The sequence below is a fragment of the Thalassophryne amazonica genome, chromosome 7 (assembly GCF_902500255.1).
Source record: "Thalassophryne amazonica chromosome 7, fThaAma1.1, whole genome shotgun sequence".
Taxonomy (NCBI): Eukaryota; Metazoa; Chordata; class Actinopteri; order Batrachoidiformes; family Batrachoididae; genus Thalassophryne; species Thalassophryne amazonica.
Window position 1 is genome coordinate 102045843 of NC_047109.1, and position 22902 is coordinate 102068744.

The following is a 22902-nucleotide window of genomic DNA, read 5'->3' on the forward strand; positions in this document are numbered from 1 at the left end:
TAAAAGAACACAATAAAACTGGAACATTATACGAGGTCTATTAGAAAAGTATCCGACCTTATTATTTTTTTCAAAAACCGTATGGATTTGAATCACGTGTGATTACATCAGACATGCTTGAACCCTCGTGGGCATGCGAGAGTTTTTTCACGCCTGTCGGTTACGTCATTCGCCTGTGGGCAGTCTTTGAGTGAGGAGTCGTCCACCCGCTCGTCAATTTTTTTCATTGTTTAGGAATGGCTCAGAGACTGTTGCTTTGTTTGATAAAAATTTTTTCAAAACTGTAAGGCACAACTGATTCAATTCAATAAATTCAGCTGGTTTTCGGTAAAAATTTTAACGGCTGATGAGAGATTTTGGTCTGGTAGTGTCGCTTTAAGGATGGTCCACGGCGCCTGACGGCGATCTGCGCTTCGAGGCGGCAGCGTCTCGCCGTTTCAAGTTGAAAACTTCCACATTTCAGGCTCTGTTGACGCAGTAAGTCGTCAGAGAACAGAGAACTTTCAGAAGAAGTCGGCATGAGGAGTTTATTCGGACATTCCATTGTTAACGGTCATTTTGTAATGAAAGAACATGCGGGCAGAGTCGCAAGTCGGGCTGGACCCGACCGGGGGGGGTCGCGGCAGGAAAAACACCTCCGTTGGAAATCTTAACGGGCAAGTTGGAACATGCCCAAGCTGTTAAACAATTTCTCAGTTACTCACTTGTTGAAAGCCATTAAAAGCCGCCTGAATTCTACAAATGGTTTTCAACACGGAGGTGTTTTTCCTGTCGCGGCGCACACAGATTTGCCGAGTCGTCACGGAAACGACTCGGCGAATTTGCGCGTACGTCTTTCATTAAAAAAATGTCCTTAAACAGTGGAATGTCCGCATAAATTCCTCATGCCGGCCTCTTCTGAATCTTCTCTGTTCTCTCACGATGTCCTGGGTGAATTAAGCCTTAAATTAGGATGTTTTCAGCTCGAAACAGGCCGACGACAGCGCCTGGAAGCGCTGCAGGACGTCCCGCTCCGTGGGAAGTCCTTACACCGACAGAAACACCCCATAATCTCTCATCAGCCGTTAAACTTTTCACAGAAAACCAGCTTAATTTCTCGAATAGTGTCCACTCAGATATTCCTCACAGGTCCAGAAAAAATTTTGATAAAGCAACGCGCGCCGTCTCGAGCAGCGTGTGAAACAAAGGAATTCAGCCGAGAGGGCGGGACCACATCTCACTCAAGGCCTGCCCACAGGGAAATGACGTCACCGACGCGTGAAAAAACTCACGCATGCGCACAAGGGTTCAAGCATGATTGGTGTAATCGCATGTCATTCAAATCCATATAGTTAAAAAAATAAATAAAAGGGTCGGTTTATTATCTAAGAGACCTTGTACACCTCACTAATGAGTGGAAATTGGTGATTCTTCATTATTACATAAATCCACATCCCCTTCCCCCAGCACTGACATCAAGTTGAAGAAGACCTCTGGATACACAGGTGCCTGCAAGTGTGTGTATGTGTAGTTGACCTTGTATTTTAGAAACATAGAGCAGGTAGCTCAGAGGGTAAAGCGCTGGCCTACACTTGTGCACAGCAGGGTTGAATTCTGCTGATGCATCCTGTCTGTGTCCTCAACCCAGTCTCAAGGATCATCATGATTCAGCTGCACAATATTCATTAATCTATTGGTTTGCCATATTGTCACGAAAAGTGCCAACTTTTCATCATGAGAGCATGAATTCATGCTAATTCATTCCGTGATGGCTGCATGGCATTAAAAGTGTGTGTGTGGTGGGGGGGTATGGTTAGGGTTAGGGGAAGGAGTAGGGTTAGGTTATGGTTAAAGCTAGGGTTGGGGGTAGGAGTAGGGTTAGTAATAGTGAGTTTAAAAAGAAGTTCCAAAAATTTGAATACTTTCGTGATGGGAGCATGAAAAAAAAAAAGTGAGACTGGGCTGTTGTCCTTCAACAAGACAATCTGCATAGTCTCATTCCACCCATCTGTAAAAGGGTAGTAAGCCTTGGGAAGTAACTTGCTTCAGACTGGCAACCCAGCCAACGGAAGTCGTAGACCAGGAGAGTTTATGACAGGGGTGCCCAAGTTCGGACTCATTAGCAGGCTTTTAATGAGCCTTTCATTGGATTCAGGTGTGTTGGAGCAGGGAGACAACTAAGAGTGTCAGGAAGGTAGATCTCGAGGACCAAACGTGGGCACCCCTGTCATAAACTCTCATCAACATCAAAGTACAGAATCCAGAGATGAGCACAGGCACCAATGGGACTCAGGGTTTGCTTATCTGTCTAGATCGATCAATCTAGATTGATAGGCCTATTTGTCAATCTCGTGGCAATCCCTCAGTGGTGAAGAAGATCATCTCTTGATTGATACCCGGATGGTACACCCAAGGTTGATCCGGAGATGCCTGCGCATGGGTTTATTTAAAATGGAAATATTGTGCCATGCCAGCAAACACATGGGCCTTGACATATCTGTAGCAGGGTCCAATGGCTGGGAAATCCAAGAGAACTGGGGTCTGAAGACCTATTACACCCTTCATTTACCTTCACATCTGTTGTGTTACAAGCCATCACCTCCTACGCCTGATCAGCTGTTGAGGACTTCTTGTTTCACCAGAGCCCCATTAGCCGTCTCATGTTCAGGTTTCCTCTTGGCCATTACCCAGGTGTCATGACATGGACAAAGGGGTTGGATTTTGACATCCCAAACAAAAGATAGTCTTTTAGCTTTAGCTTAGATGTACATACACCCCTCATTTGTCAGTGGTGCTAAAACATAACCTGCATTATGGTGCAAGAATTGACTTAAATCTATCAGGAGAGTCATTTCTGAGGGCAGAACACTGAGGAAGCACATGGTGTTAGAGGCTTGATTTAGACACATGCACATACACGCATGCATACACACAAACAAGGACACACAATCATCGAAAGGGTTTAAAGTGGAGCAGATAAGACTTAATTGATGCTAACTCCACAAATAGCACGCACAGGATCATCACCTCAGCCATTCAAACTGTATGACTCACACGCACTCCCAAGCCCCTCTGTCTTTCTCTCCCCCTCTTTCTCACACATGTTCTGCCTCCCTCGCGGGAGGGTGAGTCACAAATACAATGCAAGCATGGATTCTGCTTTGGCACACTGCACAAAGAGAATGGCGTAGAGCATCACGCATTGCTTGAAGCACATTCATGAACATTCATTTATCCTTTTAACATCATCACATACATTGTTTCAGAGCTGTTGGCTGTGCATCCACCAGCCCACATCTTGCCATGCCAACTCAGGAGCTTCACCTCCCGAATCAACAAAATTTATTTTAATCTTTCATATTTATTGTATAATTTTGTATATTTATTTTCCTCAGAGAAGAGATGAACACAATTCTAAAATGGGAAATATAGAATTAAAACAGTTTTACAAAGGACACTTTTCTACAAACTTTCACCATCATACACAAAATAAAACATTTTGTAATTCAGAAGATTACATTATTACACAGAGGTTTTCGCACTTTGTGATCATAACGTACAGTCGTGGTCAAAATTACTGGTACCCCGGAATTTCAAGTGCATTAATGCAGAATATCTTTAGAAATGAATGTGAATGAAGCACTTTTGCACAATCATAAAATTTAATAAAATGGCAAAGATTACTGAACAAAAGAAACTAAAATACAAAAATTGTTAAATAAATACAAACACAAAATGTACCCCAGACACAATTATTGGCACCCTTCACAAATATTTGGTTGCAGAAACTTTGGCAACAATGACAACTAACATCTAGCTTCATTAAAATTTCTTATGTGTTTTTTGTTTTTCCCACAATCCACACCAACCTTTGCATACACTCAAGTTCATTTACACAGTAGTAACAATCATGCATTGGCTAATTCAGGTCACATAAACAGTGACAATGAAGCTTTGATCATTTTTGCTTCTTTGAAGGTCTGATTTCAATTGATCAAATAGGTGACAAATGTATCAGGCATACATTTTATGTCTGTAGTTTTTATTTAACTATGTGAAATAATGTTGTTCTTGATGTTGTCTAATAACTTTGGATATTTACCACATGTTCAGAGCAGAAGTGCCCAAATTATTTCCTTTGAAGGGCCAGGGGTAAAATATGACAATGTGTGTATTATATACATACATGCAAATACATTCTACATCTAAATAAAATTTCAAATTAAATACACTCTACTTTTTAATAATCTTGTCTACAGTACTCTTCATTGACAGTGGCTTGCCAAAGCCTTCGGCCCCTTGGCATTTCACACATTTTAATTTATTTATGCCATTTCAAATACAAAAAGTAAAAGCTTCTGAATATAAACATTTCTAAAATTATCTTTCTTAAACTCAAAGCAAATCTCTACAACGTGATATAAATTAATTAAAAATATAAAAGCCAAGGTGATGGGTTGCACAAGTAAAGGGCCCCTTTTTGTTTAATACCTGTAAATAATGTTTTATTGCCAGTATTCTTCAGACAAGTCAGGGGATGGATACATGAACATTTCCAAGTCAATGAATATGTCTTAGACTTTATTTACATCAATTATGAAGAAATACAAACAGTATGGCACTCTATGGTACATCTGTGTGGAGTAGACAGTTCTCAAAAACTGAGTGACTATGCAAGGAGAAGAGTGAAGAAAGCCACCAGGACACCCAGACAACCCAGAGGAAGTTATAGGCTTCTGTTGCTGTTGAGTGGAGAAATTGTGGACAGTGCAAGCTTTGCATTTTGTATCCCCAGTTATACAGCTTTATTATGACATGGTATAGAGGAGGATTTTCTTCAAAAGAAGACCTGAAAGTTCAGATACAATTTGCCAGAAGGTACATCAGAGATGCAAACCTAGATTTGATGTTTTGGTGAAAGAAAATCCTCCTCTATACCACTTCATCATGAAGCTGTATAACGTGATACAAAAGGCAAAACTTGCACTGTGCACAATTTACCCAAGCACAGCTACAGAAGCCAACCAAGCAACCAACTTTATTTATTACGCACTTTAAACAACCAAAATGGACCAAAGTGCTGTACAGAAAATAAAAGTCATCGTAAAAGGCATACTTCACATAAAATTGTAAACAAATTACAACTAAAATAATTAAAAGCCATAAAACATGAATAAAAATAACAACCATACGATAAAAACAACAGAATCAAATAAAAGAATGAAGTCAACATCGCAAGTGTCAAAGGCCAAGACGAATAGATGAGTTTTCAAAAGAGATTTAAAAGCAGACAGACATGAGGTCTGTCTAATCTGCTGAGGCAGGTCATTCCATAATTTTGAAGCTGCAACAGTGAATGCGCGGTCCCTTCTGAGCTTCCGCTTGGTTTTCAGCACACTCGGGAACAACTGCTCAACTGACCTGAGATTGCGGGTGGGTTTATAAGGGTGTAGGAGCTCAGAGAGGTAGGGTGGGGCAAGAGCATTCAGAGATTTATAAACAAAAAATAATTTTAAAATGAATCATAAAATGTATGGGTAGCCAGTGGAGTGAGGCTAAAATAGGGTAAATGTGCTCATACTTCCGTGTATAAAAGACATGCAGCAGCGTTCTGTACCATCTGAAGACGGGCGATGGAAGACACACTAACCCCCACTTACAGTTAATTATAGTAATCCAGCCGAGTAGTGACAAAGGCATGGATTACTGTCTCAAATTGCTGCCTCAAAATAAATGGCTTTACTTTGGCCAGCTGCTTCAAACGAAAAAGCTTGATTTGACAATGGCCTTGATATGATTGTCAAATTTCATATTTGCATCCACTTAAACCCTAGATTGGTTATGACTGATTTCATATGCTGGGCCAAGGAACCCATATCTAGCAGGGGGTCCAGAACCAAACGGGCAGATATAAAGAGAAAAAAGGACAGGACCTAGAACAGAGCCTTGCAGAACCCCACATGAGAGAGGAGCGGAGGAGGACACAGAGTCGTCAAGGCTGACACAGAAAGTTCGGTCGGCCAAGTATGACCTGAACCATTCCAGCGCTATGCTCTTGATGCCCACCCACTGCTCCAAGTGAGAAATCAGGATTTCATGGTCCACTATGTCAAATGCAGCAGTTAAATCTAAAATCATTAGAATAACACAGTCACCAGAGTCAGTAACTATAACAATATAAAAAAAAAACCTCTTAAAGAGCTGACTCAGTGCTGTGGAGGGTTTTAAAGCTGGAATGGAAAACCTCAAGAACGCTGTATTCTTCTAAAAGGGCCATCAATTGACTGTAAACTCAGTGAAGCCTGTAATGTCTTCTGGGTTGTCTGGGTTTCTTGGTGGTTTTCCTCACTCTTTTCCTTCTTGCACATTCACTCAGTTTTTAAGAACTATCTACTCCACACAGATTTACCATACTGTGCTATACTGTTTGTATTTCTTCATAACTGATGGAATTAAAGTTCAAGACATATTCAGTGACTGGGAAATGTTCATGTATCCATCCCCTGACTTGTAAGAAGAATACCAGCAATAAAACTGATTATTTACATGTATTATACCAAAGGGACCCATTACTTATGCAACCCATCATCTTGGCTTTTATATTTTTTAATGAATTGATTTGGCACAAGTTTTACACTGGCTGTCTTTCCTGGTATCCTTCCTGTGCTCGTTGGGACATCCTGAGAATTTGTGGGATCCCCAATAAGTTGAGTTTTTGAATGTGACTACTGTTGCACAATCAGAAAATAATGATGTACTTCAATTTAATACATTTCTGAGTAGAAATTGTTTGTTCTCACTGATGAACTTTCCTGCTTCGACTCTTATCATCATTGCAGCATCCACTAACCATCCAGCAGGTGGGAGACGTGTCTCTGGAATGTTACAAAGACAAAACAAAGTTGCTTTTTCAATTGATCTGATGCATCAAAGCTCAGCAGATGTCACAGGAAGTGTCACCATTATATTGGTGAGATAATTCGTGAGCAGTGATGCCGGTAACGCGTTTCTCTAATCTAACCACTTTTTTTTGTAACGAGTAATCTAACGCGTTAATCTTTCCACATGAGTAATCAGATTAAAGTTACTTCTCCAAGTCACTGTGCGTTACTGTTATTTTTGCATTGTGGGTCGACAGCAGCATTAAACTTGGTCCGTGGGCAGGAGGTCGGGGTTCGACTGAACTGCCCACTTTAAGCGAGCTGTGAGCTTTTCATCAGCTACGACTCGTCCTCACCTCTTAAAGCGCGGTGAAAACAGCACACCTGCACTGAGCTTTACAAAGTCATTTTTATGCTTTATTTTCTCCTTTATTTAGAATTCTGAGCTGCTCCGTATCGTCTCGTTAAAAACAGCTGATCCTCCGCGACGTGTCAACAACTAACACTATTTTCCACTCAAATGTACCTAAACTCTCTTTCTGAGGACCACATGATGTGAAAACACAATAAAACTTTCTTACCTGTAAATCTGGTCATGTTTTCTGCATAAATAAATCTTATCCATTCTTTGTGCTCAAACGCCAAAGCAGGGGCGAATCCAGATGGAATGGGGGCGAGGGGCAGGGATAGTAATCAGTAAAGTAACTAAGTTACTTTTTCAAGGAGTAATCATTAATCAGTAATTGGATTACTTTATCAAAGTAACTGTGGCAACACTGTTCGTGAGATAGTTTTTTGAGTTATTGTGTTAACAATATGGAGTGGATGGACTCATTCACTCATTCATCTATTCACTCACCACATTCTAGAGGGTACAGGCCCAGTCTTTTCCCAATCTCAGTCTTATTGAATCTTTTGCATTTATTTCTTCAAATAATCTGAATGATGTATTTGAAAACCAGATGTGCTAATAATTTTTGACCAGGACTGTACATATATAAAATGCATAAATACAAATGAAACAGACAACAACAAGCATCTAACTACTGTAATATACAATATATATATATATATATATATATATATATATATATATATATATATATATATATATATATATATAATGTAAAATCATGTGATGGTATGACTCTAGCTGTATTTAATTTTGCCAGAATTCTCTAAAATGCCACAGTGTGCAGAAGAATAATGAAGAGTTTGTATTTTGTGGAAAAATAACTATATCTCAATTAAAGAAAGCTTAAGTGGTTTTAGGATTTTTTGTGGTTTTTATAGATGGCTAAATAACATAACGTTAAATTCAGTCATTCAAAGCATCTATTATGAAATGTTCACTTATGTTCTTTGTATGAGTGTCTCCATTATTATGTGTATTGCTTAGGGCAGGGGTAGGCAACCTGTTCCAGAAAGAGCCATGAGGGTGCAGGTTTTCTTTGCAGCCACTGACTCCACCAGGTGATTTCACTGATTAACTGATTCCATCTGCTCAAAGTGATATTAATCAGTAAAATCACCTGGTGGAGTCAGTGGCTGCAAAGAAAACCTGCACCCTCATGGCTCTTTCTGGAACAGGTTGCCTACCCCTGGCTTAGAGAGTATGAATTCCTATTTATGCACATGTGGCATTTCTGCATTTTATTTTAATTTGTTTCTTTCCTACTTTCATCTTCACTTTTATTGCGATTCTCCCCTTGTGCTGTGTTTTCTGCGGCATCATTACGGCTGCTTGCCATTTTTTGCTCCGTCGTCTGCTCTGATTCACTTTCCACCTCATCATCTTCCCCGCTCATCCCACTGTTCTTTTTCCTCTCTTCTCCTCCTCCTGACTCCTTGGTAGCACTCCTGTTTGCTTTGGTCACATCATCTTCCTGGTTACTGTTGCTACTGCTGCTCCTGCTGCTACGGCTCTCCTTTGACTCATTATCCATGTGAGCCTTCCCCCCATCATTGTTTTCTTTCTCTTCCTCCCCTGCGTCACCATCATTAGCTGCATCTTTGCTGCTGCTCTCACTCTCTCCACTGTCTTGATCTTTTGTTTCTATTCGACCATGTTTGTCTTCCTGCTCTGTTTCGATCTTAGAAGGTGGACGGCTTCCATTCCGTCCCTCTTTTCTGTCCTTCGCATTACCACTATTGGTATTGATTGAACTTTGCTCCTCTTTCTTAACCTCCTCCTTTGCATCCCCTGCTCCTTGTTCTTTTTCTCCCTCTGTTTCTCCATTTGGCTGTGCATTTTCTTTCTTATCCTCCTCTCCCTCACCACTCGCCTTCTGTTTTTCCTCCTTCTCTCCTTCTCCACTACAACAATCTTTGTTGGTGTTTTCAGCAGCCTCCTCCTCCTGCTTCTCCTGCTTCTCCTTCTCTTCAGCCTTTTCATCCATCTCCTCTGTGGTTTTTGGATGGTCAGCTGCAGGTTTCTGTAATGCAATAACACCACAAAAACAATACATAGATCCATATTTTTTTAAATGTCATAAAATCTGACTGATAATTGGGATTCCCTCAAAATATGAGCTGCAATTTCCTGGCAAATTGTGATGCTGAGCCTTACCACTGGAAAGTATTTGGTATATTTTACAACAGGCATTTTATGGCACTGTGCATATATCAGACATACACTGGAGCTTGGACCTGCAACAATTTTAAATATGCATAGGAAGGGGGAACTATTAATTAATGAAATATTGTTAACAATTATAGCTGCTGCTGCTCTTGTAGTTATTATTACGGCCCCATGGAAGCACATGCAGACTGACCCCCCCCCCCCCCCCCCCCCACTCCCACTCCTGCCTTCCCTGGTCCTCTATGTCTGTCCATGCTTGAACAGTTTTTATTTGATTTGGACTTAACCTGTTGCAATGGTTGTGGGTCAGCCGAGGATAAAGTGATTTGATTTTGAGAAATATTACTTAACTTCAACAGCCATTTAAAGTTTATTAAAATCTGCCTATTACCAGCTAAAAAATATAGCTAGGAGTAAGGGGTTTCTGTCTAAACAAGGCATGGAAAAACTTATTCATGCATTCATTTTTAGTAGGTTGTATGACTACAATGGCTTATTTACAGGCCTTAACAAAAAAAATCACTCAGCCAGCTGCAGCTGATTCAGAACGCTGCCGCCAGAGTCCTTACAAACACCAGGAAACTGGACTATATTACACCGGTCATTAAATTGCTACACTGGCTTCCTGTGAGTCAAAGAATAGATTTTAAAATCTTACTGATGGTCTACAAAGCCCTAAATGGTCTTGGTCCAAAATACTTGCTTGATCTATTGGTTCCCTGTGAAGCACCCAGACCCCTTAGGTCATCTGGAACAAGACTGTTGTTGTGTGTTCCAAGAACAAGAAGCAAACAAGGTGAGGCAGCATTCAGTTATTATGCTCCTCACCTGTGGAACAAACTTCCTGTAGATCTGAGGTTTGCTCAAACTGTCAGCTTCTTTAAATCAGGGCTAACAACACTATTGTTTACTGAAGCATACTCTTAGATTAAATATTGTCTTTTACTGCCTGTACTTTTTAACTATACATTGCTGATTTACGCCTTTTATTATTCTACTTCTTTTTTATTCTGACTGTTCAGTGTATTGATCTGTTTTACTGTATTTCTCAATTTCTATTTTTCTATTTTTCTTTTTAATTGTTTTAAAATCTTGTTTTGTTGCTTTTAATGCCTCTGTAAAGCACTTTGAATTACCTTATGCTGAATTGTGCTATACAAATAAATTTGCCTTGCCTTAAACTTTAAGGTAAGATGAGGCCTCATGAAGCATTTGCTGTTTTTTTCTGAGCCCACTAGATGGGGGTATATTTCTTAACATAAACAAACAAAAACAAAAATGAAAGCAAAGTGAAGTGCAATGTGCTTTGAAACTTTTTTTTTTTAGACACCTTCTGTCAAGGGTACTTTGAGTTTTGGGGAGACTTGATCAAATATCAAGGCCCCACCATACCATACATTATGGTACCACGACATGATATAGAATGAATTTGCTTGGCTTGGTGTCACACATGCAGGGTGCATGTAATGGCAATTTCTGGAACCAACCACCTGAGAGTGTACACTTCTTTATAGTACGTAAAACAATATCAAAATAAAAGTGTTGGCTTATATTGGAATTATATTAATAAACAACAACAGCGATGGGATGGAGTTCCTACTGGACACAAGCCTCGAGTGTCCTCGGTCCCACTGTGAAGGGGTTTGCCAGGAGAGATCTTGGTATGAGGATGTTTCAAAAGAAACAAACTTCAGCTAAAACCTTCACAAAGCGCCTAGACACCAGGGCGTATGAAGAAAATGGTGCCGCTTCTCCCAGTGCTGTGGGGAGACATCTCCTCTGTAGCAGCACTCAGCTGGGTCATCCACCAGATCAGCGGTGTCATCCACCAGATAGTTCTGATCCTGGACCCCAGCAACAACACCATCAATGGGCTAAAAGAATCCAGTGAAACTGCATCATTGTAAATTGGTCCATTGGGGAGAAGAAAAAGATCTCTCACTGCTTCCCCTACTCAAACTCGAGAAGTGGGGCAGGAGATCAAAGGCAGTATTTGAGGAGAGGAAAGGTCACCATCTTGAAGAGAGCCCTTGAATACAAAGTCAGTAATGTTAAGGGTGCAGCTTTAGACCCCGGGTCTGGGGCCCACTGCACTCTTGTAGAAGGAAATTCAAGGCAAATGAAAAAACCATCAGCTCCCTCATCAAGAAGGCCCAGCAGAGGATGTACTTCCTGCGGCAGCTGAAGAAGGCCAAGCTGCCTGTCCAGCTGATGGTGCAGTTCTACACGGCCATCATCAAGTCCATCCTCTGCTCCTCCATCACGGTGTGGTACGCCGGGGCCACAGCCAGGGACAGACACAGACTGCAGCGCATTGTGGCCTCTGCTGAGAAGGTGATTGGCTGTAGCCTTCCATCTCTCCACGACATGCACGTCTCCAGGACTCTGGGCCGAGCAGGTCGGATCACAGCCGACCCTTCTCACCCTGCACACGGTCTGTTCAAACCACTCCCCTCGGGCAGGAGGCTACGGTCCATCTGGACCAGAACCTCCCGCCATAAAAACAGTTTCTTCCCCTCTGCCATTAGACTCATTAACACCTCAGAACTCAGTCACCTTAACCTTAACTCTGTAACTTTATCATTTTATCACGGGTCACTTTAGACAGTGTACTTTGGTTTTTAATTGCACTCCTCCCACTTTACTGTTTTTTCTGTTTCTCTGTTTTTCTGTTGCACACAGCCTTTCATATTTCATATTTCTTTTTTTTATCTTATATTTTATCTTATTTTGACACATATGTTATATTTTATCCTAGCATTTTATCTCTTCTTAATGTTGCACCATTGTACCGAAGCAAATTCCTAGTCTGTGAATCCTGTTCACAGGCAATGGCAATAAACTTCTTCTGATTCTGATTCTGATCAAATTTATTTCAGAGTATTATTCACATAGATGTGTTGGTTTAGGGGGTGGTGGCAAAGTGGTTAATGCGCTTGGTTTCAGTTCGGAAGGTTCTGGGTTCAAATCCCACCCCTGCCACATTTCTCCATGTAATGTGGAGTTGCGTCAGGAAGGGCATCCGGCGTAAAACCTGTGCCAAATCAACATGCAGATCCACCTTGGATTTGCTGTGGCGACCCCGAGTGCAAACAAGGGAGCAGCCGAAGGGACTTACTATTCACATAGATGTGTTGGTGCTTTCTACTGAAATATACTTTTAATTCCTATTAATATATAATACTCAGTCACATATTATAGAATTAGTGCTGCCATGACAACATCACTTCTGAGAGAGAGAGAGAGAGAGAGAGAAAAGCCAAGCAGAAAACAGTGTTGACCTGAACACAACATTGTGAACAGAAGTGTACCTGCTGTGCACCCTAATTGCTTATTGACCCCCGTTCCACGGAGGAGACAGTAGATATGACTGTGTCAGTGTATTTGTCTGTGTGGCTGTGGACAGGATAACAGGGACCCCAGAACAATTGATTGGATTCGTGGGATAATTCAGACCCAGATTATAGAATGTTTAAAATGGTTCATTTCTACTTAGAGGAAGACTTTTAATACATTGATCACTACTATTGATCTTCTACTACTTTTTTTAAGTGCAAGTCCCCTCAATATTATTGAATCAAAAACATGAAATGCAGTGGCGGCACCAGACATTTATTCTTGGAGCTGGGTGGGGCCACTATTGTGATAATAATAATTACTACAATAGAGGCTGTGAATACACAGCAAACTCAACCACTATCATATTTCCAATTTCTTATGAGGAGCATCGTGACAGATTCTCAATCAGATAATCACTTTCCTAAAAATGATTACAATTATTGCTGAAAATACACAGTAAACTCAGTCAGTGGTATAGTAAATGTTAACATTTTTCCATGAATATATAAGAGTCTGTTTGCAAATTCTTAATTACATCATTGCTGTAATACAATAGTGCTTGTGTTTGACGGGCATTTACTACTGTAAAATTATTAGGAAAGTGATTATCTGGCTAAAAATAATTTAAAAGAGATTTGTATTCATAAAGATGCATTATTCACATTACTAATATTTATTACAATGTTTGTTTTGTTTGTTTGTTTGTTTAGTTTTTTTGTTGTTGTTGTTTGCTCTGCATTCACAGATGGTTATTAGTCGGTAAAGAGATTGCCTCTGCCGTGCTTTTGCATACACTATTATAATAATTCTGAAAAAAACTGTTATCTGACTCATAATCTGTAGCCATACTCGTGTATTTAATAAGACATTGTAAAAAGGCATTGCTAACATTAATTACGATATTGGTTGAGTTTGGCATGCATTTGCACCCACTATTACAATAATTACAAGGAAAGTGATTGTCTGACTAAAAATAATTAAACGTGTTTGTACTCATAAAGTTGCATTATTGGCATTACTAGGATTTATAATAATAGTGGGTGAGTTAACTATGCATTATGCCCACCACTGTAATAATTATTATATTTGCAACAGTTATTACAGTCATGGCTGCAACAGTGATGAGGCAACAGAGCTTGCAGTAAATGTGCAAAAATGTATTTTACAGTAAATTCCATTTGCCTAACACAGGTATGTCTATTCATTCACATTTGAATAACAACTGAGTGGATCCTTGCCATTTGATTGGTGCATGGTATTCACATGAAAATTCAGTAGGTACTGTATATCTTATATATCATATTCCAATTCTAAGGTGAAAGTATGCTAGTATACTAAGGTATATCTAAAAAGGAAGAGTAAAATAGGAGAGTAGAAAAGAGTAGAGTAGAGCCACTTAGGTGCCTGGTCTTGAGAACCAGGGATGGTAGGTTGAAAAGCTTTTTTATCCCATGGGAACTCTCCCTACCCACCCAAGTGGCTCAAGAAAAAGGATATATATAATAATAAATAATAAGACATAATAAAGATAAGACATCATATAACTGATAATTAAATAATAAGGGTAATAAACAACATATACAAAAAAATATGATATTATATAATATACAAGAGTAAGTTTTAAAACCTAAATATTAATACAGGAGAAGATTGTAGTATAGGTATTTTAGTACAGTAATGTTCAGAATAATAGTAGTGCTATGGAACTAAAAAGATTAATCCAGGTCTTGAGTATATTTCTTATTGTTACATGGGAAACAAGGTACCAGTAGATTCAGTAGATTCTCACAAATCCAACAAGACCAAGCATTCATGATATGCACACTCTTAAGGCTATGAAATGGGGCTTTTAGTAAAAAAAAAAACAAAAAAGTCGAAAAGGGGGTGTTCACAATAATAGAAGGCAAGAAACAGAGCCTGAAATGAGAATTTTAATTGATAAGTATCAATTTCATAGCAGGGCTTTGAAATTGTTGGCGGACTTTCACTCGAGCCACCTACAATAAAGTCATCTGAATAAAGTATTCACCCAGTGGGTAGAAACATATGTTTCCATGGGTGATATCTACCTGGTGGGATGTTTTCAAGCAATGTACTGATCTGGCCATTAAGGTTTCAGACAGCTGATTGCTCATGTAACATATTAATAAATCCATATCCGCGCATTCTCAGATCATGCATATTGTAGAATGTCTGTACCTCCTCAGCTTGCTGGTCTTCTGGTGTTTGGTTTTCACTATTTCCATCAACAGGCTTTGATTCTAGGTCATCTGCCAATACAGAAAAACCAGGATTAATTAAATGAGAAATCTCAGTATGACACCAAATTAACAAGGAAATGTGACAGACTGATTTTACAGTAAAAAAAGAAGTCATCTTAATTGATGTCAAAAAATAGATTCAGAGCATCTTTGTGATGTTTCATAATTGGGTGTTTTACCTTAATTGCGATAGTGTCTCATGAATGGCCAATTTAAAAGTAAGCAAAAATCAATGATTTTTGTCATCTTTGTGTAAATCCTGACTTGTTTCTTCCTTCCCACACAGGTCAAAATTGACTAAACAGTGACACAAAGTGAATTAACAGAGATCTGTTTATATCACCTCTGTATTTCAACTCAGTGTGTTACTTTCTAATGCAAACTACACAAAAAGGGTTGAAACTTATTAATGCAGGTGAATATTATGCCAGGTCCATCATATAAAAGCATTACATTGCAAATGCTGGTTTTCAAACTCGAACGTTTACAGGTCAGATATTCCTTTTCATGCCAACTACTTTTTCATAACTGCAATAAAAGGCCATGACCTCATTTCAGAATCTTTTAAATGGCTACACTAAATAAAGCAGCTTGTATTTCAACTCTTCTAAGTGACCTGGAATAGTACAGCTTGTGTTCGTTTATCAGGCTCGAACAAGTGCAGGACAACAGTGACACCTGGTGGTAAATTGAAACAAGACCGGCAGTGATTCATGTAAATACAGTAATAAAAAGCTCAGTAGACAGTGTGGTGAAACAACATGGAAAATTTCAGAAGATTTCACATGTTGATGGAGATTTATTTAATTAATTAATTTATTTATTTATTTTGAAAGAGTCTGGCCTGAAAGACTGTCAAACAAGAAGGAAGTCATTCATCCAAAAACGACACTTTGAAAAAATACTCTGTTTTTGCCCTGGTGACCAACTGTGAAGTTCACTGGAGTTCACTGTTCAAGGTGGTGGATGTCACATTTCTATGTGATGCCTCCAACTACATCAATTCCTTAATTTGATCAGAAGGTTGTAGTGGATCTTCAGATCTTATCAAGGACCTGAGGCTCAACAGTTTGGTGCTTAACCATGGATACTGTAACGTGAAGCAGATGGGAGTCTACGAGTCTCCCTGGATGTGATACTCGTGTCTTGCAGATTACTTCCTCAGCCAAGGGACCAATTTACAGTTTGTGTCTTGAACCGTTTTCTCCAAGGACACAGGCAGGTAGCATCAAGCCCATACCTGGGATCAAACCCCAAAGCAACTTCTGTCCCACAGTGGGACAGACATTGGACCTTCCTAAATAATGTCAAGTCTGTAAGGTCCCAAGCATTCTATATTTTTGTACAACAGACTGTTCATTTGTTTGTGGTACTGTACCATTTGTCTTTCTGAAAGCATACCTAAGGAAGAATTGGATCCGGAGCTTAATCCAAAATTGTTCTCCGGATGCCTTAGCTTAATTCTTTAGTTTTTCCATGTTCTTAAACACAGTAAGGCACTGGTTCTTCAGTTAGACCCTTCAATATCGCCAAAGAATCCCCATTTAGCCCAAAATGATCTCAATTAGTTATTCATTAATTTTTTACAAGTAATTCTGTAATTTTCTGGAATCTTTCATGCAGTTTAAAGAAGCATTCCTCCTGGTGAAGGTAAACTGGTCACTCATTAAAAATCTGACAGTCATGAAAAACTGAAAAAAAAAAAAAAATCTTGTATCTATTATTTAAAAACTTTTTTCAGCAGGTAGGTAAGTGGGTATGGAGCAGGGGTGGTGGCCAAGCGGTTAATGCGCTTGGTTTCAGTGCAGAAGGTTCCAGGTTCAAATCCCACCCCTGCCACACTTCTCCATGTAATGTGGAGTTGCGTCAGGAACGGCATCCGGCATAAAACCTGTGCTAATTCAACATGCAGATCCACCTTGGATTTGCTGTAGCGACCCCGAATGCAAATAAGGGAGCAGCCGAAGGGACTTACTAGGTATGTGGGTATGGAAAGAAAAAACTGAGTATGCTGCTGTTAATGTGGACTTCTTGATTCTTCTTCCTGATTGTTCAGTCCATTGGAATCATATGTGTGAGAACTTCTGGATTGTTTTTCCTGACAATTTTAATTTGCAAAAATTCAGGAACCATGATGTCAGACGTGATGTCATGATATCAAATTCTGTCTCTAGCACCAAGAAAAACAGCAGCGATACTGAAAACCTGGTTAGACCTACATCTTTCCACTGAAAATCACCAGGAACTCATAAATAAACAAACCAATCAGCAGATTCGATTCTGGCACTAATATCAGTAAATTCTTATCAAATCCCACCTCAATACTTATCCAAAGCTCTTTAGAAGAATTTGTCAGGTCGTTCCGCTGTTTATGCCCAAGAAAGTAGTTGCTGTTGTAATATTGTTGTAGTAATGTTATTATGATCTGTATAAATTCAGTTAATGCAAGACAAGTCAAATAAAGTCATCGCCACATCCTCTATACCAGAGGACCACCCTGGGATCTGGATGGCACCCACTCTGAAAGACAACCATCTATCTGTCAACTCCCACTATCTGAAATGTGAACATCCCCTTGACCTTCTCCAGCCAATGAGAGCCTCAACACTGAGGGACCTCATGCCCAGAGAAATATGCAACATGGCAAAAATATCATAGCTGTCATTCCCTTACGATGCAAATGACACTACTCATCTACATCTCCTTAAGTAACCATTCATTTGACACAACATCATTCCAGCCACACCTAAGGATCCTCCAAAGAGGCCTAGGACCAAAGACATTGCGTTGTCACTTTCGGTCAGTGGGTGGCATTCAAGTCTCACAAGTACACAGTAAGACAAGAAGCACCAGGACCCTAAAGACGTGGACCTTCATTCTCCTGCAACGGTATCAGCATCACCAAACTCTATTTAGCTAATGACTTCATAAGCTCTTCCCAGGTGTCTCTTGATCTCAAAGGATGAGGACACAGAGACATGAATATCTCTACAAGTTCAATACTTTCACTTGATACAGATCGACTTATGTTCATTTAGACCAGAAAGCCAATGTAAGTTTGAATTTTAGTCTCATCTCATTCATGAAGGTAAAGTCAGTAAACCTTTCCTTGCCAAAAAAGGTACATAAGCCACTCATTTGCACAATCCTACTCAATGTCCAGTCCATCCAAGCACTGAACAGTGGACAAAATATTCCTGACATATGGAAGTTTGAATTAATTGACACTGTTCAAAATCACATGTCCCAGAGCCAATCTGATCTCACACCAAGTTCATGATGGTGTCATAAAAAGTGATTTATTTATTAGTTTGTGATACCTTTCAAGAAATAATTTCATGATACCGTCATGAAAATGTGACATGTTTTGTGACAGTATCATGAAATTATTTTGTTTCATGAAATTTGGGGTGACATGGAGGTGGGTGGTGGGGATGGCGTTGGGCTTAGGGTTAAAAATAATGAGTGAAACTTGATTGCCTCACAAAAATGTGATGCATTTCATGATTGTATCATGAAAAAAAGCATGAGACTGAGCTTCCAGAGCAGTGTCCACAACACAAGTATCCCACACATTGCATTAATTCCAAATAAAAACCTGACAAGGGTACAAGAGAACAAACAAATAGTCATAATAATATTCAGTACAGAAGCAAAGTAATGCTGAGAAACTAGTGTGTTGTGTATGAAATCCAAGATTTCAGCAACAAAAACCTTTAAGTTTCTTATTTTGACTTTGCAGCCATCCATCAACATATATTCAGCTGAAGACAGACTGAAAAAAGTGCTTAAGGGAACAAGACAGAGGATAGCACCCCCCCCCCCCCCCCCCAAAAAAAAAGAAGCCAAAAAACGTGATGAGGTTTAGCATCAATTGCAAAAGCCACCATGAGAAAACACCTGTCATCTTTTCTGCTGTGAATAAGTCCTCCTGTGTGAGTGATGACACGTGAAACCCGGCATTTAAATGGAGACATTACTCCAAATCTGAGAAACAGCTTCAATTGAAGCAATCAGCTCTGCAAAGCAGAGTTTGTTGGAGTGCAAAATTATATTATTTTATGCGAACATGTGCATCAAAGGTCTGGCAGTAATTAACCCTGAATGTCGTAAGAGGAATACCACTAAGCACTCCGATAAACAGCGTAATTACACACGTTTTGAAACACTGGATGAGACTGAAATTTCCAATCAGAAAGAAGAAGCAGAAAAGTAAGTGGGGGAACTGCATAATTAATGTTTTTAATATTAGTTTTCCTTCCTACACGTACTAGTTAAAGAAGACAAATGAGTGGTGGAGAGATTCAAATATTTTATGGAGACATTTATTGCATTTCAAATGCAGAACTGATTGAAGTTCGGGTTTGGTGGGAGATGAAACATTCTGGAAATAATAATCGACCTCTTTAAGAATATTTTATGGAAATGACCCATAGTCATTAACAGGAAGGCCAAAACGATTGCATGTAAGCAGTGGATGCGCGGCTAAACATCTTAACGTGATTTGTGGAAGAGGCTCGGGCTCATGAAAATGCTAAATCAAATTAAATGCAATATTTAGAATCTCCCCCTTCTTGCTCTTTATTAAATCCAATAGATTTTGGCTCAGACACCATAAATGGTTTTGTGTTCCTCTGAGCATGCACGTACACATTTGGACACACACACACACACACACACACTCACATTCTCTGTTTTACTGACCCACCATTAGTGCAGGGACACAACACGCTCATTACCAGCACATAGTTAATCAGAGGAATGGGTGTGACGTCCTTTCTTATGCGCGATAAAGTTATAAATGGCTGTCGTTCAGGAGAAATGTAATAAAAGACAAGAATTAGGTGTTTATATTTCAGTTGTCATGTAAATTACAAACACATATGATAATTTTAGTAATGTTTGTCTGTTTTTTCTCCTATTCCTACCATGACCTTTGGCCAGTTACCACCAAACTTGGAATATGGATGAAGGTCAACCCCAGAATTGTTCGTAAAGGGTTTATTTTTGAAAAGGTTAAGGTCATTGAGGCCAAAGTTCAAAAATTCATAAGAATAAACATATCTCAGTGGGTTTCCGAACTGCCCAAATCAGGTCAAACTTGCCAAATGTCACTTGTTTGCCAAAGATCAATCACTGGAGTTAAAGACAATCACTGTCTGTTTGTTGGTCTGCTGCTCCTGGGTCATTTTGCCGATTTCTGCCAAACTTGGCATGTTGATGAAAGTCCATCCATCCATTTTCTATACCCGCTTACTCCAATTAAGGGTCACGGGGGGCTGGAGTCTATCCCACAAGTCGTAGGGCATGAGGTACACCCTAGACAGGACGCCAGTCAATTGCAGAACCACATACAGACAGACAAACACATTGACACCCCCTAATCCTCATCTGAGTCTCCATAGGTAACTGTTCTTTGGACACAAAGTCATTTGTGTTATGTGTCGACGCGGGTTGAGCAGCGGACGTCCGTCTGACTGAACCCAGCGCTAAAATAACCAGAAAGCAGTTCCAATAACAAAACAATTTATTTTCCCCCTTTTGTGCAATACTCGGTGTACAAACATAAAATGCGTCTGTCTGGCGGAGTGAAGGACGGCGCGCTCTCCAGCGCCCAAAGGGATCGAAGCCTGGCACCTCTGGACCCACGTTCACCGCCAAACACCCCCCAGGTGGACACGACAAACCGACTCTGTGAAAGATAGAAAAGGTGAAGTAAGTCAGCAGCTACAACTAATATCCTTCAAAGGCACACACTATCAGCAACACATTCAGGTCTGAATTTAAGTTTTATGTAAATGAGCAGCTTCTCACAACAGGTGGGGGATCATCTGTCCGCACGCCACGGCCGTGAGAAGCAAGCTGCACAACTCTCATCAATATTCACATATACTGCGTAACAAAATACCAAATTACTGTTAACAATTATTCAAACAATCAAATCACCTCTGATGTGTGCTGACAGCATGTGTCCCTCACCCGTCCTCCTTCACAGGCACGATGTGTCAAACCCAGGCGCGGTCCTCAGCGTCTCACAAACGAACATCACAAGGTCGAGTTCCCGGCAATTCTGCTTGAATCACACATGGCTTAAATGCAGAACGCCATCTCATTATCTGCTTCAGCCGAAAGTCTTTAAGGTTGCACGTGAGCATCATCCACAGATGCTGCATATCACGTTGATGAGGGTGAAGGACTCTTCTGCCAGCACCTTCTCCACAGACAATAAATCAGTTTGCATACCACCTGGAGAGCAAAGAAAAGAAAAGAACACCAAAATGTCCAGCCAAACCCCCCCAACACACAACAATTTGAGTGGTACCCAATGATCCCCTGAACAGACCAAGTACAAAAGACTCCAGTTGTCACCGTAGGTCACTGGTTAGTATCCAAGTTTCACAACCATACACTAAGACATGAAACATCAGGACCCTAAACAACTGAACCTTTGTTCTCCTGCTAAGATATCAGCATCACCAGAACCCTCTGTCCAGTAACCTCGTGATGACAGGCATCTCCTGATCTCAAAGGCAGAGGACTCGGAAACATGAATGTCACTGCCAAGATAAGCTAATGTCCTTCATTCTTCAAGAAATATGTATTTACTGTTTTTAAGCATTATGTTGTGTTCAATCCCTTTTATTTATTATTTTGCAGTTTCATATATTTGGAGGTATGTGTCCAACATCCTGAAATTCCAAAGCTATAAGCAAAATTTACACCTGAAATGACACATTTTTAGCTTCTTTAACAAATGCTGCAAAATTCCATAAATTACCAAAAATGCCAATTAAGAGACAAACTGCATACAAACAGCAAAATAACACCATAGAGTGAATCATTTCCAGGTCCGCCCCAGAATTTAAATGTTTCTATTCATCAGGAAAGCTCAACCTTTAGTCAATGTAAGTAAGTCAACGTCAGTTCATTTATTTTTGAGTAATCCTGCAAGTAAACAGACAGACAGGAACAAAAACACCCTCCCTGGTGGAAGTAATTAATAAAATAAAGTGTGTCACAGCAGAAATAACCCCCTGTGGTTCTTTGTTCACAGCTGAAAACTTAACACGAACTACACCGTCAACAAACTGCCACGGCACATGTTCCTCCCAAACTCACTGTTGTATCAAGTCTGTGATTTACACTTCTGAAAGTCATTACACCTTATCAGCAAACAGATACGTCCTCACGTCTCTACCGCTGGATAATAAATGCAATTCACACCGGGGCTCCTCCCGCATTACGAATGAACCCAAAACTCAGCGGGGAGTCGGGTGTAAAGTGCTCCATGTGAATAGGAAGAATAAGGCGATGACAAGACATAATTTATCAGTGTGGTGTGTCTTTTTCTGAAAAACCTTGTGCTCTAATGAGAGTGTTGATGTGTTTCTTCAGCCGCTCGCTGCAGATGTGCATGAGGTGGGAAATCATGCCTAGCGGAGAGACTTACCGAGCCTAATCTAGTGTTTAAAAGCTTTTTTCGCTCCTCCAGGAAGCATATCGAGGCAATGAGATTTTTGACTCCACAGGCAACCTTTGGCAGGCCCTGAGCATGAATACAAATTTTCTTTCACATCTAATGGAACCACCAATGGTTCTATTGAGGATTTAATAGCTCTGTTTCTTTAACAGCTGTTTTTTTTAATAGTCTAAAAACCTGCTGGCTTCAATATTTTGTTTGGCAAATATGTGTTTTTTTTTATTATTGTAATTTCAATGACCTTGTAATAGAAAGTTATTGACACATCTGAAGTTGAAGTACATTGTCAGAAATAAATCTAAATAAATCAATTTTTTTTCTAATCACATTATTTAATAAAATGTCCAAGGTTAGTGCAAAAAGAAGAAAGATACAAATCTT

The 22902-nt window shown here is 39.8% G+C and overlaps 1 protein-coding gene and 1 long non-coding RNA gene across 2 annotated transcripts in view; one reads left to right on the plus strand and one right to left on the minus strand.

Annotated features, from left to right (window-relative positions):
* LOC117514688 overlaps nucleotides 1–21977 on the plus strand; it is a 28919-nt gene extending 6942 nt beyond the window's left edge. Inside the window, exons 2-3 of the long non-coding RNA XR_004561934.1 lie at nucleotides 10247–10252; nucleotides 21966–21977. This is a non-coding gene — a long non-coding RNA (uncharacterized LOC117514688). The remainder of the gene's footprint in view (nucleotides 1–10246; nucleotides 10253–21965) is intronic.
* The window catches only part of LOC117514683 (doublecortin domain-containing protein 2-like), a 93027-nt gene continuing 78593 nt past the window's right edge, over nucleotides 8469–22902 (minus strand). Inside the window, 2 exon segments of the mRNA XM_034175250.1 lie at nucleotides 8469–9295; nucleotides 14980–15050. Coding sequence (XP_034031141.1) covers nucleotides 8519–9295; nucleotides 14980–15050 — 848 coding nt within the window. The 3' untranslated portion in view covers nucleotides 8469–8518.